General features: G+C 38.1%; 1 protein-coding gene across 5 annotated transcripts in view; it reads right to left on the bottom strand.

Moving 5' to 3' along the window:
• Nucleotides 1–17,416, bottom strand: part of LOC122555951 (ephrin type-B receptor 3-like) — a 95,626-nt gene extending 78,210 nt beyond the window's left edge. For 4 of the 5 annotated variants that reach the window (XM_043702248.1, XM_043702251.1, XM_043702250.1 and 1 more), the window contains exons 1-2: nt 17,340–17,416; nt 13,511–14,122 (exon numbers count right to left, since the gene is read on the bottom strand). In XM_043702248.1, the coding sequence (XP_043558183.1) occupies nt 13,511–13,565 (55 nt within the window). In that variant the 5' untranslated portion in view covers nt 13,566–14,122; nt 17,340–17,416. Of the gene's footprint in view, nt 1–13,510; nt 16,490–17,339 lie in introns of those variants that run through there. The other variant, XM_043702249.1, reaches the window with a different exon arrangement.
• Nucleotides 17,417–18,272: the final 856 nt, after the last annotated feature.

Genomic DNA, 18,272 nt, shown 5'->3' with positions numbered 1-18,272 from the left:
AACCATTACATAGCCAATTATAGAGAAAGTGTATGTTTGCTGAGCTCATATGGGCTGTTGGGTTTCACATACTACAAGAGTGATTATACTTCAAAGTTGACTGTAAAACATGTCTGGGGATGCAAAAAGCACTTTACAAATGCAGGTTTTTCCTTTCAACAAATAATGGCAGGTTAATGATTTTAATCATCAGCAGACCAGATTTACAGTTAACTGAGATATTTAGAAAACCTCATAATATGGAGTATCCAAGGTATTACAAAAGTAGCGTTTTGCTTATTTTTATCCATGTTGACAAGCTCTACAAACAGATTGTGGTTTTCATTTTGCTGAAGACTGCACAGTCAGTACTTCTAAATATTGATTCTTTATATGAAACCATTAAGTTGGTTAGTTTAATCGCTTCAAGTGTTTTTCATAACTGTAGGTTTGTAAAAATAATTGAAGCCAGTACCGATGTCAAACAAAGCTGAACTGATGACTGTGCCCTCAGATTCACACTTTTAACATGTTTTCCGGTATGTTAAAATATTCTAAAAGCATCCCAGAACTGTTCAATTTGAGAGTATGGAGGGTGGGCACAGAGAGTATGTACACAGCATTCTGTGTGTGGCCTCTGCTACTCTAACATTTTGCTTGTATCGTAACAGAATACAATAAGGCATGAACTTCTATGAAGGCAAGAAAGAACTATGGGCCGGGGGGGAAAAAGATGCGCATTGACTTCTGAGAATGGATTCAGGCATGCACTGGTCTGGAACAAAAGTATCTGACAGGGGTTAACAATGGTGGCATCGTCCACCTCCTAAAGAAAGTTGATAGTTAATTGCACAAGACAGAATTTTTTTTTCCACACACAGCAGCCTCTTGCTTCAGTTGCTGCATGCAGAATGCAGTCATTTATACAAAACTATTCTTGAGGAACAATTACACCAAGGGGAAAAAAAACTGTGAAAATGGTAATTTCACCAGCTAATGAGCTACAGGCTGCCCTGCTGTCTCTCGCCTGCCAATCTCCACTGAGCCTTGACTCAAATGAAAGAAAATGCCGCAGAGTTCAGGAGAACTTGAGCAACATCTCAGCAGGCAGTAATTCATCTGAGAAGAAAGAAAATCACAGTATAGTCAGACCATGCAGTAGGTCTTAGCACGGTATAAGGTAGCAGACTTCTGGATCACTGGTGAATATTTCCTCAAGTATGATTAAAAACTAAATATTTATTCAAGTTTTAAAATAAATGTATTTCACTAAGATATGCCTTTCTCTAATATAAACAGCTATTTATTATAACCCCTACCACAATAATGTATGTATATGTACACCTATAAAATACATGAAATTACCATGCTTGAACGTGTCTATGTGAATTGGTAGTATACATGGCTGCATATCTGAATTCAAAGAAAATTGGTTCGGTTTACGCACACAAGAAGCTTAATTATCTGGCACTAATTTATTCAAACTAGTTTTACTTGCTTTTAAATATTTTTGCTTTCAGTACCATCAATTTTAAAATAATGCAGTATATGGGTGGTCCAATGTATGAGTTCACCAAAGTCATTCTGGGACCCAGATCTACATCCAGCTTTAACTGATGATATGACTAACTTTCTGATGGCAATTAAGGAGAGAAATCTGGATTACCTTAATCAATTCATCATTCTTTTCTTGCTTTGTTTAGAAAAGCTCTAGGGATAACTCGTATTGAAAGTGAAAAATTTGTACTGGTGCAAAAGGAAATCCCCATTTGAGATTGGTGCTAAGACATATTGTTGTAGAAAATACTCAAAAAACATTGCTATACAAATATTCTTTATGATGCTTCAGTGCAATTAATGCTGATATCAGCTGCTAAAATGGAAGACATAGACTTGTCACACATTATGACTAGTGCCCTACCTTCATGTGTTTATCAATAGAAAAATTTGAATTAGAAAGGATGAGCTATTTTAAATAAGTTTTAATTTACAATAACTTCATACACAAATATGCTCTTTAAATATATTTGTTATATATAACATACAGTGTTAAGCATTATCTAATACTTCTTCCATAAAATGTACAAGTAGATGCCTCTTCTACCCATGATTGACAATTAACTTAAATAATATCTTTACATTTTCCAAATGAGATCCAATTTCCTAGGCTACATCCTGTCAGTCACACACCCAATTCATTCATAAATCTTTAGCACTACAGTCAGTCCACATAGGGACAAACTGTTCTACTATTATTGCGTAAGTGTGAATAAGCAAACAGACAATGTACAACATCCATTCCAAAGCTCTTTCTTCCCAAATTATTCATTTTGGAATGAAGAAAATCTACTGTCGATTTGTCACCATCTGTCTGGATTTTATTTCACATAGACATAACAATGCCAATGGTACAATGGGAATTCTTGATAAATGGTACAACTGTGATTAATTAACAGCTACAATTGAACATGAGTCCAAGAAGGTTCTTTTCTGGAACAGTTGACCAGATGATAGTTTAAAGGAAATTTTGAGATCGTCAAAAGCATAAATATCAGGAGTCTCTTCAGGTTCCTGTTGATGTAAAATGGTTATAATGTAACTAAGTGTTTTAATCTTGTTAACAAATAAAAATATTTACAATTAAAATAATCAGACTGAAGTGGATTTCTCCTCCCTCCACAAGCATCTCAGAAAGCCTTTTCTGAAGTCGATTTACAGAAAAATAGTGACCTTAGCATATACATATTCCATAGCGTCGACTGCAGTTATTGAATACACCCTAAAACTGAGTCAGAAAGTTCAAAGAATGTTGCAAAGGTATGCGTCAACTTAATTTGGTTAGGTATGGATGATCGTGTAAATGCAGTAACAAAGAAACTACTGTCTAAGTTTGCCTTTTCTGAAATGCACAATCACTAACCAGTTCCTAATCACAAAGGAAGCACTAGGCAAAAAAAACAAACACCCTTTGAAACCTTTTCTCATACTTGGCACTGTTTTAATAATACACATATTACCTTGTACATTGCATAGCTTCCTTTAATATACCCAAGTGATAAAGCAACGAATAGATGTTCACCATGGTACGTAAAACAATAATTGCTTCTGTTATTAAAAGTAATAAGAATGATATTTGCAATGAATGCTGAATATATTTTCCTTTGTCTATGACACAAATGTTTAGACTAATTTCTAGTTTTTAGCCCAAGGGCCAGTGGCCAGCTGTGTTTGCTGTTACCAAGACATTTTACAGGAGTTTTGTAATTTTCTTCTATTACTTTTAGTGACTGTTCTTATCTTCTGTCTCATCCATAAAGAAATTATAATCCTGTGGTTTAACAGCATCTTACAATCGATTTTGTTGTCAGTACACTGATTTTTAACTTTTCAGTAAAGCTCAGATGGTATCTGTTCCTGTAAAAGGATTTGCTGTTCAGTACACTGTCTTATGAGACAATTTAGCCAGCACACTATCATCAATGTTAGTAAATTGTTTTGCTAAATGTACAAAAAATGTAGAGTTAGTAATGTGAAAGTGGCATTGCAAACTTCTGGTGTTGAATAAAGGATCTGAGATAGAGTTTCCAATTGACAAAATGATATTAACAGTTTTCACAACTCAATATTCTTGCACTTGCCCAGATTCTTTCCAAAGAACTCAAAATACCAGAATCCTCAAGACAACGCAGATGGAGTTTAATTCAGATAAATGCGAGGTGCTGCATTTTGGGAAAGCAAATCTTAGCAGGACTTATACACTTAATGGTAAGGTCCTAGTGAGTGTTGCTGAACAAAGAGACCTTGGAGTGCAGTTCATAGCTCCTTGAAAGTGGAGTCACAGGTAGGTAGGATAGGAGGTTTACAAAATTATGAGAGGCATGGATAGGATAAACAGACAGTCTTTTCCCTGGGGTCAGAGAGTCCAGAACTAGAGGGCATAGGTTTAGGGTGAGAGGGGAAAGAGACCTAATGGGCAACTGTTTCACACAGAGGGTGGTACATGTATGGAATGAGCTGCTAGAGGAAGTGGTGGAGGCTGGCACAATTGCAACATTTAAAAGGCATTTGGATGGGTATATGAATAGGAAGGGTTTCGAGGGATATGGGCCAGGTGCTGGCAGGTGGGACTAGACTGGATTGGGATAAGAGTCTGTCTCCATGCTGTACATCTCTATGACTCTCTGACTGTATAACTTGAAAATACAAATACTTTCCATCCTATAGCAACATCAAGTTATCATGTATAATTATCTTGATGCTAATGTACAAAGATTTTATGTCTCAAAATATTATCTTAATTTAAATAAAAACAAGGTACTGGAGACACTCAGCAGGTCTGGCAGTATCTGTGGAGGGAAGAACAAAGTTAACATTTTGTGTTCAATATGACTCTTCCTTCGAATGTCTTTGGACTTGAATTATTAACACTGTTCCTCTTCCCATATATGCTGCATTTCACCAGTACTTTCTGCTTTGATTTCTAATCTCCCGTATTCACAGTATTTTGCTTTTTTCCAAGTGAAAATGTTAGTTTTAAATCCCATAACTAATAACATACCTGTTATCAATATGAGACTGAATCTACCACAGTTCAGCTTCAGTTTTTTTTAACTGAATAAGGAAACATCCTGAAATTAGCTTATAGTCCACTAACCTCATGAGCATAAGGTAAACTATAGTCTACATAATGAGTATTCATCTCATACTGTGACTAGTAATCACTTCCAAATGAATGAAAATCAGATGAGTACAAATGTTTAAAGAAGATTCTTATGGCATCCTATTTGTAATACATCATGAATGTTATTTTGCAATAGAACCTTCTCAATTCCACACAAAGGTCTTTGTTCAGTCACAGGATGTGGACATACTGGCTGAACCAGCATTTATTACCCATTCCTTGTTGCTGTCACAAGGTGGTGGAGAGTTGCATTCTTGAATGGCTGCAGTCCATTGGTGTAGGCAGACTCACAATGCTGTTCATAAGGGAATTCCAGGGCGTTTTTAACCCAGTGACACTGAAGGAATGATTATATCTTCCATCACACTCTTGACTTGTGCCTTGTCGAAGAACCTTGAACAGACTTTGTGGAGTCAGGAGATGTGTTATTCGTTGCAGGATTCCTAGCCTCTGACCTGTTCATATAGCCACTGAATTTATAGGCTATATTAGCAAATTTTAATTTTCCTTCAGAACATTAGAGACTAAACAGAAATGTTATGACAGTGTTCTAATTATAACAAAATTCCTATATTTAACTCAATTGTATTATTATAAAACTATATGATCTTTCATCTGCACTTAGGGTTTAATTTCTAATTTACTACTTTTCTTTTTATGAAAATAAATTCTTAAAGGCTTGATTAAGAAAAGCAGAAGTAGATACAGAACCTATGTTGAGATGGGAACATTGTATAAAGAGCTGATCTTAATAGAGACTTAGTAGTTGCGCGGGTTGCGGGTGGGGGGGGGGTGGGGGATGACCTCTCAGAATCAGCTCAAAGTGAAGCTTTTTTTCTCCTTCCTCCATGCAATCAGTGGTGTAATACACATGAATTATGAACTCTGATACCATTAAGAAAATGTCACCCCTTTGAATGTGCTGGAATGGGATTTTGCGAGCAATGGTTAGAACTTTGTTTAGTGCTTTCTTTTAGTGGCAGTGGCTTTCTGAAAATTATTAGTCCCTGAACAATACTACATTAAACTTTGAATATTTACATTTGTAGAAACAGAAGTTGTCAGCAAATAACATCAATGATCAGGATCCTCAATGCCCATTATATTGGAAAAGGGGGGCAGAGAGAGGGAGCAATAGAGATACAGCAACAGAACGAGCAAATGCTGTGGGCTGTGAGATGCTCAAAATATTACACTCTGTGCTTTGGAAAGGCTAACATACCATACAAGAGTTAAAAGCCAACTGCAGAGTATTATTTAAATAATTTGTGAGAACAGTTTTCAAACCTTCCAGACATAAACAAGAGCAATGCCACTGCAACCATGAACATTGGTTCATGCATTCTGGAATATATTTTGATTAATTAGGTGGATTTTTTAATGAACACTTAAAGAGGATTCTAAACAAAAAAGTTATGAAGCACTGGTTGGTAAAACAGACTTTTAGCACAGGTGCAGTTTCTGTGACCGGTCACTTTAGTTACGCCACCATTCTGTCTGTTGCATTAAGTTCAAATGCAATTGAAATGTGTACAACAGTGCAAACTTACAAAATATTTTAATGAATTTAGATTTCTTCCCAATTAATTATCTGAAAAACATAGCTATCACTTGCTGAATAAGTGTTGCTACTGGGAAAATGGTTGCCTCCATAAATGTAACATTTCAATTTCTGGTGTTACTTTCAAAATAGTGAATATAATCTTTCTGGACACTAAACAAGCAAGTCTTGAGATATGTTGCCTTTTTCACATTGCTCAGACTAAAATCCCAATATTTAATAGAAAATACTTCTTACAGTTTCAGATTGGATACCTTGCCATAAACAAAATGTTGGGCAATAACACTTTGTAGAACTTGTTCTATTCATAGTTTACGGAACCCACCAATTTACCAAACTTATTTGTGCAAGCAATACTTAAGACTTATTTGCTCCCTTCTATCTGAAGCTAGATTCTGTAATCAACGGCATGCCACTGAGTACCCTCTCTTTCCTATATACAATTTCTTTGAATATAGATTTATATAAGTACACATTAATCACAATTAGATCCACCCACAAGAAAGATTAATACGTGGACATTTCTTAGGTGAAGCAACCCCTGTGATGCTTAATGTCTCAGCACAGCATAATACCACCTGAACCAACCCATAATGCCCATGAGAAAAACAAACAGAAGCTCCCTGAAGTTTCCAGCAAATTCACATATCATTTCATAGCACAGAGAATCAAACATACTTAGTCGAGCATCATTCTCTAGTTTTCATTTGTAGTTTCCTGAGTGAGCAATTTTTGTCTTCAATGGCAAACTTTCACATGCATGCAGAAATAAACGCAAATTGATACATACGTGGACAAATATGCAAATTTACACTCACACATACACAGTATATAGACACATATACACAGACACACATATGATGATGTAAACACACACATGTAAGGGCAATGAAGACATTTATAAACAATTAACTTAAAGCTGAGACACTCTGTGATGATATTGTGTGGTTTGTTTTCAAATGCAATAATTTGTAAATTTTGGGGATTATTGGCAAGGAGCAGTATTTGACCAATGGGTAATTATCCATTAATCTTTTATAGTTATCTTTCTTAGGTTTGAAGTTGGAGGATGGTGAATGTTAAGAAGATTTTACTGGATTTGGCTGTCTGTGCTATCATTGCAACAAGTCTTAACAAACAGCCAGAATGGGCAGCAGTTTATGATTTCCTAGAGTACAGGCAGGTGGACGCAAGGTGGAAAAGATACATTATGCAATAAAGGGATTCTAAAAAAACAAACTGTTAATCTCACTTCGAGAGTCTATTCAACACATTTGCAATAAACAAGGCTCATGCTTAATTTCTGAATATGACAAATTGAACCCAATTATACTGGACTGCAAAGTATATTTGATGAGCTATAAATATTGTAAGTTTTGCTTTAATTCTCGCTTTGATAATTAACATTAAAATATTAAAGCAATCAAAACTAAACTGTCTTGTTAAATAAGTCAACTGGTCTATAATGACATTGTTTACCAGATCCCTGGCTTTTATCCCGCCTGACATTCTCCTTTCAATTTATTAATTTGATTCTTTTGCGCATTTTCTATGTGGCTGCTTAAAGCTGTTCATGATGCTGACTTAGTTTAGTGCCTATAGTTCCATCACCAACAGTTATATTCCAGATCAAAAACCATTCTCCTTTCCAGTCCCTTTGTGTGTATCCCTTTTATTTCATTAATTCTCCTCCTGCATCTTACTATTTTAACTAAACAATTGCACTGATAATATATTCATTCTTCTCGCAATAATTTCAAATTCTCACTGACTAAAGATGTTCAGCAAAAAGCAGCAGAGATTGACTGCAAAACATCTGGCCAGCTGCATACACCATCGATCATTAATTGCTGCCCTGCAAAAGGAGGAATCAAAAGCTCCATTAGTGTTGTGAAGTGCCTCCCCTTCCTCAGTAAAGCACACTCATGCTCATTGTTGTCTGGGAGGGCCCTTGACAGAGGGAGTCATTGACTTTTTTCACAGGCTTGCCTGCAAAGTGGGTTCTGTGAAGTGCTATCAAGGCGCTGGTTGTGCATGTGTATAGTTGATGTTTAAACGTGATCTGTTTGCCTATCAAAAAATAGGTTTCACAGTCTGCCTTAGGAAACTGTGATTATTTTGACAATTTTTTTCATCAATAAACACTGTATTATGCTACATGTTCCATTCGACACTGACATTGTATGACCAATTATGTTCTCTGTACACACAAGGAAGGACATTTCCATTTCTTTTAAACATTGATCTGAACAAAAGCTGTTTGAGAAAAGTTAATCACATTTAAAATGGACTCTTTATCTTTTTAATAGTTCTTTTCCCTTAATCCATTGCCTTGCAGTATCAAACAAGCAACAACATATACTTATTTTCAACCACCATGTTACTGAGAAATAAGCTTGCAAGGAGTAGCAAGCTGAACAAGCTTGCATTACATTTTTTTTCTCTCACAGCTAGTCAAAGATGGCACCAAGGTTCAAATCAGTGCTTTGTCCCATGGCATGGTGTTTCTTTTCTATCAGATTGTAAGTCATGATTTTTCATTTTGATTTACAAAACCATAAATGTTTCTTTAATATTTACTGCAGTCTTAATCCAATTCCAGTTAGAATATGTCTTTGAACCAGCCACAGGGAAAAAACACAAACCCTAGTATTATAGAACCAAGGGAACACCCAACATATTTCATGACTTTGTGCTCTAGTTTAAAAACAGCACTTGCATCATGATTAGACTTGAGGATCAAAGTTTACATACTAACACTTTAAACAAAAATTTTGTTACTATTCAGAGTTACATAAAGTGTTAGTTAACGTTTGTACCTTTGGTGAGACAAAAACTGTCTAACCTACAGCTCCCCCTCTCACCCAAATTATGATACTTAGTCTGGTATCAATCTCACTCTCTACTTATCTTTTGACTCGGTATTTATGTCTGGTAAAATGGTCCATTATAATATAATCTATACTTCTGCATCTACTATCTTACTCAACCAAGTGATTGCTATAATCACCAAGGTTTGGCCTACAAACCAATAAAATGATGCAGTAACTTGATGTGAATCATTCCACACTAAAAAAATTGAGGGTCAAAATGGCAGAAACTGGTTAAGGAAACAGGACGCTAAAAATGATAACAAACATGAGCAGAGGGCCCTCAAGATTTTTTTTAAAATTTGCAGAAATATTAATATGACCCTTTCCAATAGTGTCGAGGGATCATCATACATTTTGCCTGCCATTTTACCAACGAGGTTCTGTCACTATTGCACCAATGCTTTTTCAGCTCTTCTATCAGCAAGTTCATGACCTCTTCCTGCCCTCTTGATGACAGTTCATGCCTCAGGATTAAAAACTGCAAGCTCTCAGTGCATTAATTGTGCAATTCATCACTCTAGTACAAAAGGACAGGAGATGTGCAGAGACTTTCCAATACTTCAGAACCAGTTCGCAACAGATTCTCCTCATAAAATTTAAAAAACTTTGCTTAGTAGCAAACAAGACAAATTATGATTGAAGAAACACAGAGGTGTGTGATCATTTATTTATCTCATTGTTGGTTAATGCTGACTTCTGTCTTAGCCACAGTCCACAAGTCATGAAAACCACGGGTGCAATATCAATTAGGTGGTGCCACATGTTTGAACAAGCAATGTAAAGACGGGGCATTTCCTTTTTTTAAATCTGTGGTGAACCTTTGTTTGCAGCAGCCAGCTTTTCATATCTGTCCACATATACCACCAGTCTAACCACCAACCCTGAATATTTTTGTTCCAATTCATTTGTATAGCAATCTCCAGTACAAGTATTACAGAAAACTCGCCTTAATTGGTCGAATTGCTCACAACATTTTATTTTGGTTACGCGAAATGTATCCATTCACGTTGTGTTGCCCATAATACAAGATTATCCAGTGTCTGGATTAGAGAAGCGCTGTTTACGAGTAACCGGAAGCTTTGCTTTGTAAACGCAATCACAACTCGATGGTTCTAATGAGGGAAAAACACAGCTCAGAACGAAAATGCGTGCAACACCACTTCTTTCTGCAGTTGTTTACTAAATTTGTTGTCATGGTATCTGGGAGATTTTTTTCCTTTAAAATAAATCCATTGAAATCCGCCAGCCCATATGCTGAAAAAGCCACAACAAGCGAGCACGCAACTCTGAAACCAGAATCTGCACCAGACTGCCACATGAGCAGCTTTGTATCCAGCCTGCGTTCCTTAGATCTGTTCATTCTATGGAAATGTCGAAGGAAAGGTGTGGGGGGTGAGGGGTGGAAGTTTAGCAGTAATGTGCGAAATTCACTTCAGACAAAAGGATCCCAGGAGCATACTGAAATTCACACCGTCCAGCCTCCTTCCAGGTCTGCTTTGAATGAAGGAATCGTGCTGTTGGCACGGAGGGGAGACAGAATCCCCACAGCACGGTCAACACGTGGAGGAGCCCCGTCTCCAAATAGCTACTGGCCCACTTTATCCAAATTGCCAGCCCCGGCTCTCTTTAGCAAAACCTTCAATAATCATTTCATATCAACTGAGGTACTGGCCATCATTGTTCAATGGATAATTCTCAAATTTTACGTAGGAAACCTAACTATAAGGCGGAAATATGAAACTAACGTTATGTGTGTTTATCGTTTTCCTTATGATGTGGTACACGGGAATGTGTCTTTCCTGACTCATGTAAAACCATAATCAACAGACATATAAGCTCATTTAAAAAAAAATCAGTCAGATTCTTCCCCAATAGAACGTATGTCAGTAACTTATAGTGAAAAATTAAAAAGTTTTCGTTTTGCAAAATGAAATTCTGAACAGCCCTGTCATTTTCTAGCTTTGCCGCAAGATGTAATATAAATTATCAAAGTTTCTGATATATTGTGCTTGCCCGTTTAAATAGATATAAGACATCTTTGAACATGTATGCAAAAATGACTCATTTCATGATATGATTAGGTCAAAATATCTCATGTGTTTGAATTCTTAGTAATTTGTTAATTGGGCATAGATGAGATTTACAGAATTCAGTGGGGAACTTTTGGTATGAATACGGTTTGCCCACATAAGGGCTGTGGGCCTTAATATCCACAAGCGAAGCACCAAAGCAAAATTCGGCAATGTTCTGTTTGATTATGTTTGACCCAGCTTTATGTGAACAAATATTTAAATGGTATACCAGGATTAAAAACACTCAAAAGTGTATAAACTCTCTCTGAATCTAGCACTGATGGTGTCTAATTACAGGATTCCACTCAGAAAGCCCGCTGTTATTTTATGGAGTTTCAGTGAAGATTAAACAGTGACAATAAGCACTAACTCCATAGGTTTACCCAGGAAGAAACAGCAGGAATGACGTGGAATTTTGGTGCAAGGCTGATAATGGGAATATTCACTCTGAACTGTGATTTGAAGTGAAGCAATTTTCTTGAAGTGGCACAGAGTCGCCTTGTTACCGTCGCTTGGGAACAAACAGCCCGTGTCTGATCGCAGCTCGACCACTCTCGGGAACGCTGTTCTCATGGCCATTGGTATTCGCAACCAATTCGGAAGATGGCAGCGGCGAATTTAGCACAGGAAACCTTGTTCTAACTACAAGGATTGGTATTCGTGGAGAGAATTATAATTGTGCCCTGTTAACCGACGGCCCACTGTGCTGTGACTACTCTGACAGTTTAACAGATTATGAAATATAGAACTGAACAGCTCACTGCAGCGAGAATTTACAAGAATATGGCATGTTGCCGGCTGGAAGACATGATCGTATATCCCACGGTTTCTCGCTGTCACAGTCAGCTCCCGAACATAGCTGCTGTTTAATGTGGTGGGTGTGTAGAAGTTAATTACAATCAATTTTGCAGCTTGCAACCATTGTTTTGTATGGAAATCTAGCGTTTCTCAGCAACTGTAAAATGCCCTGATTGAGCCTTTGTCAAGTTTCTTGTTAATCGGCTGACTGATTAACTTTTAAATGTTGTTCAGTTGAAAGCAACTGAAGGGTTATCGAAGGCATCATGGAAGCCAAATGTCCACTTAGATAAAGGTGGGCTGGGGAATTAAATAGTTAAACGGCGCTTTGGATACTCTTTCTCCACGTACACAGCCAGCATGGGAAGTCGCCCAAGATTGGAAGCAAGTTCCAAAGACTAGAACTGCCTGTAATATCCCCGCGATTTTCCTCATATCTTCGTGATAAGGATTGGGCAGCGATTTCTGGTCTGGGCAAATTCCACTCCACCTTGTTTCTCTAAACAAAGGCCAACCGAGACTGGACTTGTTACTAATGAATCTGTATTTCTACGGCTACCAAATTCTGATTGCCATTCAATCGGTTAAAATTCTCTGAAACCACGATTACTTTGGTTTAGCCTGATTCGGGTTCCTAATTCTGAATGCCTGCAGATAAACCCCACAGAAAACGCCATCTAATACCCCCAACCTCCCACCTTAAGTTGCTTGTTGCTCCCAGACTCAACAATTAACACGCAAAAAAAAATCCTACACTTTCAAACGACAATGCCCTCCTAAAAGATCCGGGCGTCCCTGCCTTACGAGGATCCTGTTTAAATTTGCAGCGCCCGAACAATGATGCAGTGTAGGGCACACCACAGCGGCGTGTGGAAATGTACTACTCGCTGAACTGATTACTCGCCTCGAAATGGAAGGGAAAACTCCCTGAGGTTGGATTCTTCACTGCCAGGTACAGTCAGGTTTGGCCGATCGTCAGAACCAACAAACTTCCTTCGTAAGATTTTCTCAGCCTCCACTAACCCTACCTCCCCCATTCCAATTACCACCCAAGTAAAAAGGGCACAGAATCAAACTGCAATCCACAGGATTGTAGTCCCAGTAATTCTTGGCTGCAGCCCGATGCGCAGCCTCTCTCGCCAAAATAAAGCTCATCTATATCCTGGAAATTTCAACCTGACCGCTTCAGAATGTACACGATGCAACAACTGTTAACTATCGGCGTCCTTTCTTGTATTACATATATCGGAAGATACCACGCAGCAGCAAATGTGAAGTAATGAACTCTAAGGCATAAGTTTATGCAGCAACTGCTTCTACATATACTATAGGTCCGTAACAGGTAAGAACAGACAGACGATTACTCGTAATACATGAGAAAACCCAAGTGGATCGCTCGCTCAGTTTTCCGATCAGGTGGATTCAGAGACTTGCATGTAGTTGCCGCGATCTCGTTGCCTTCTCCGTCCCCCTGAATGAATCCAATTGAAACTGCTGCGTTTCATCAAATGTTAAGAGTAATGGGACCACTGAAAAGCTGTCCTACCTTCAACAGCCAAGGTGAGCGGGAAGAAGCAGTACAAAAACACCGAGATATCCATATTGTTAACGTTGACCACTTCCCCTCGCCTCGCCTCGTCTTATTCCAGTGTTGAGCTCACACTGCTCTCTCGATCGCTCTGGCACTTGGTCAGGAATCAGTGGTGAATGAGTGCGGCTTGCTGGGAAAGCCAGTCGCGCTGTCAATCACAGAGGCCAGTCCGCCCACAGGCTCAGCGATTCATTGCTGCACCCGAGAGGCTGTGTGCTCACTGGGCTATGTGCTCTGAGCGCCTCCTACCGACCTCAACCATCCTGGGCACATACAAGTCCCACAGCAAAGTGAATCAGACCTGGACAAATGGACACCAGTCTCTTTTAACAAAAAAAAACACTGCAGGGCTTCGCAGGGAATTATCGATTTATTACTCAAATCACTGAAGGTCACACAGATTTTACTGATCTCTCAACTACAGCGCAGTGTATAAATGGTATTGACAAATAGGTCATTACACAGGGATACAGATAATTTGTTTATCGATCTCTCCGTCTTCTCGTCGTTATTGGCATTTCACCAAGTTTGGAATCTTCAGCCGCTGCTTCCCCAGACTGTTGCTACCTTTTAAGTAGTTTTAATGCAAATAAAAATTACATAGTCAGCAATTTTAAAAAAAATCAGTATTTTTCTCAAATGTATGTACTGTATATATCGTTGACAATAATCAGACCTCAAGTCTGAAGGTTGTGATTACTGTAAAATACTAAAAGTGCTGTTTTAACAAGGAACGCACATCTGTTCAGGTGTATAACAGACTTCTCGGTCCTTGACGCTCGATGTAATTATAGTTTTTAATAGATGAAAACAACACAGCAGAAAATAGTGCAGGAACTGAAAATTAACTTTTTTAAAAAAGCTGTTTAATACATTATCCTTGCCACAATAGTGTTCCAGTGAGGAATATAGAATATTGTTTCGAACTGGTTTTGCTAAGTGTTCAATTTTCCTTATCAGGCAACAGTTTGACAGCGCTCACGGCTTAATGTTTCCTTTTTTTCAGAAACGAATGTTTTGTTTTGTTTTGAATCATTACTCCGAAGCCATGGTTGAGTATGATATTCCTGAAAGCTACTTGTTAAAATCCTACTCATTTGAAGGAATCACAGAAAGTTGCAAATCGCTTATAATAACGATGCATTCGAAACAGTTAAACCAAACTCTTTGGGATAATTAATTTAACGTTCTGAGCCTAAGAGTGGACGATGAGTTATTGTAAGCAGTGGCTCTACAAAAAAGTAGAAGACATGTCGATTTGCCCTGTAGTTCCCGCCCTGGTAGTAAGAATTCCACTGTACTTGCCCTGGCCTCTTTGTCGCCTTCTGACCTTGTTCGGCTAATTCGCACGGTGTTGCTTGTGTATATATGTGTGTGCTGTGTTCTGTATTGTGCACCGAGGTATGCAAACGTTACTGACATTTGGTGACAACTTAAGCACATTCGATACTTCCCGATGTACCAGTTTCCCTGTAAAATACAAGCCCATAGACAAACACTGTCGTTGCAAACGAAGCACATTTACCAGCCATGACTGAATCCAGCAGATATCTACGGATCCTAAATGGACACATATTTGCGAACATCCAAACAGTAAATTTTACCAGACTAAATAGTCTAATGAGGAACTTAGATCCCCATTGCTTCATGTTAACAATGAGGACAATTTAGAATGTGAATCCTGAAGTATGATACTGAGTCGGGCTTTGGCAGAAGGAAAATATAATTCAAAACAAATGTTACAGCATGTCAGCAAAAATTATACTTCATTAGAAAAAAAACACATTTTATTGTGTAATTAAGAGATGGAGAGTTTATAGAAATAATAGAGGTAAGTTTGGGTTTTAAAGTAAGTTGCTTAATGGGAATATACTTAAGTGCAGTCGGCTGAATAAACAATTTACAGTAACTTTCAATTTGTTTTCAATGTATTAAGTGCAGGGATTTCCCAAGCATAGTCACGTCTATCCTTATTATACAGCAGCAAATTTACCTCCCAACCTGACCCACTTAAACGTTCCATTCACCTCATGTTCCACGCTGCATTACAACAATATTGTTGTCTCCTTCCCGCTTTAATGCATCACGGATGTCATTTCATGTAACCAGCTTGATGTTGTCATTCATGCATCTAATGATTAATTTAAATATAACAGTCCTGAATGATAAATACATCTCGATACGTTAGCAGGTCCTGGTCTTCTAAAATGTCATTGCATGATCATGTTTACAGAACCAGTTGTGTCTAAAAAGAGACTTCAACCCCTAATGTTACCAAGGATTCTTATACGGTTGATCAAAATGGCCCTAATTCTAAATTCGGGTTAAGCACTTATTTTCTATTTAATTTTCACACAAACCATTGTCATGCTGCACAACATTCTTTATTTAAAAAGTCAGTCCTTACATGCATGTTTCTTGTCATTTTTCTCATATTTGAGATGGAGGTAGTGGTAAGAGAATTTGTATGCAGTGCTCTTGTTTATTCTTGCTCATCCATTAACCCACAACTACTGTTTGATTAGAATTGACACAGCCAAGGCAATGTCCCCTGGTGTAAATAGAAGCTTAACTATGTCATAACATCCCTGGATTTTTTTTTTCTTTATGTGCAAGGCTTGCTTTTTCCATTCTTGAACTGTGAAATGTCATGTTTTAGTCTTGTGGCGAGATTCTTTATGAATTAAAATAGAAAATGGAAACAGTGCTATTTGGGAAAACTTTCATAGATTCATCCAGTTGAAAGTTAAAAAAACTCAGAATGATTCCCTTACATTGAGTTGGAGGTGGGTGGGGGTGGGAAGTGTTCGAACATTATCCTCATATGTGTATAAACTGTACCTTAATACTAATACTGTAATATTAATACTGTACCTTATACATCGCTGTCAGATATATTCATTCATTGAGTTTTATTCGCACAAATATACAATGTGCCGGAGTATAATTTTAGATTATGCCAATTGTTATTAAGACATTATTTTATCATTTATTAGTGAATAAGTGCACACGAACTACTGTGTGTATTATGTATAATTAAATGGTTATCATTTACACACGTTTAACTAAAGACACATTACTCTCACACATATTTCTAAAAAAGAAGTCAGACCATGCAAACAAGGTGAATGGCTAAAAGAAACAAATTGCGATTTCCGGTGCTTTGATGACTCAGCCGTCGACAGTAGCTCTCTGATTCTGGGAATGCATCAGACAGGTGAGCAACAACCAGGAAAGGACTCATCACCAGGAACTCTATGAGTCACTGAAAGCTGGCTTCTTTCACCTGGGGAGCTTGTCAAGTAGCCCTTAAGTAGATAAGTAATTTGCCTGTGTCAGGATTTCAAACCACATTGCTACAACTCATAATCTGACATTTTACTTTTGGAATAATATATAGCGGCACATAGTCTTTAAGCATGAGTGCTTAAGTGCAATTTCAATTCTGTCGGTCATACCGAGGCCGCATATCATAATTTCCCTGTCTACAATGCTGCCGGCTTTATAATAATAGGTAATATGCAAGTCCCTGACTGTTTCTGCCTCCTTTTGGTTTATTTTCGCGAGGGCCTATCTGTCACCAGAACCTGACATCAAACTCAAAAGCCCAACAGTCGGGAATTTACAGGCGGCAGCAACTCATGTACAATTATTTACATGACAGGAAAATGAAGCACACCAAAACCATTTCTGACAAAGGAGACTTTGTAAACAACCGATTTCAGCACTGCTATGCAATGTTCGGGTTTAAATTTGTGTGCGAGTAACACCTGTAAGGCTTTACCTGATATTCGGTAAAGAAAAATCATTGCATTCTTTCTGTAAGGGAGACCTGTGTTCTGTAAACAACGTACAACAAGTAGGCCGGTCTTTTCCTCCCGAGCCACTTCGCCGAGCTGAAGTCAGATGTAGGTGAACTGAAAGTTGATGAATCGAACAGTCTGAGGTGGTGCAGCGACGTGTGAATTTCACCGGGTCATTTGCTCCTGGGAGGGGAGGCATTTCACACAGAAGCTCAAGGAAACAACCTGTCAGCAGCAAACTTTACACCTTTCGAATTGTCTAACCTCTCGAACGGCGTGGGGGGGGGTGGTGGTGTATGGTGGTGCGGGGGGGGGGGGGGGCGTGGAAATTGAAATGAATGAGTTCAATGTAAAATTGAGTTGCGGCTCTGGGAGATTACTGTCAATCTGATCGGGGTCGGAAGATTGAGAAAATGACATTCATTTCCATACACATCACCGTTGCTGAACTTTCCATCCGGATAGTTCGGTAGCTGGGAATTCTCTGATCGAATGAGGTGCAGTCGGATTAGAGTGACCAGCTGTTGATTAAAGGACTCCAGGGATATTTAAAATATGTGGTTTCAGTGAAATCAAAGTAACTCTTCCTTTCAGCTAATTTACTTGAAACATAATTGAGCCACTTGCTATGTGAGATTTTGCCAAGCAATTTTAAACATATCGTACATAGATAGGACGTAACCAAATTGGTTACGGTTATTCGGCGTCAGAATGAAAAAAAAGTCAATTTTGCGTTTATGTTCCTTGCTGCAGTTAGTAGTTCTCTAGACTAGGTGGGGATTAAGGAGAAGTATTACACCAAGCACTGGCATTTAATAACAAGACATTTTACCGTTTCCAGTCACTTCTGATCACTGTCCTGAACATCCCGAGTGTCTGGAAACAGCTTGCTGAGCCAAAGTGAAATTGCTTCT

Source organism: Chiloscyllium plagiosum, chromosome 13 (assembly GCF_004010195.1).
Source record: "Chiloscyllium plagiosum isolate BGI_BamShark_2017 chromosome 13, ASM401019v2, whole genome shotgun sequence".
NCBI lineage: Eukaryota > Metazoa > Chordata > Chondrichthyes > Orectolobiformes > Hemiscylliidae > Chiloscyllium > Chiloscyllium plagiosum.
This window is presented reverse-complemented; position numbering and strand designations above follow the sequence as displayed.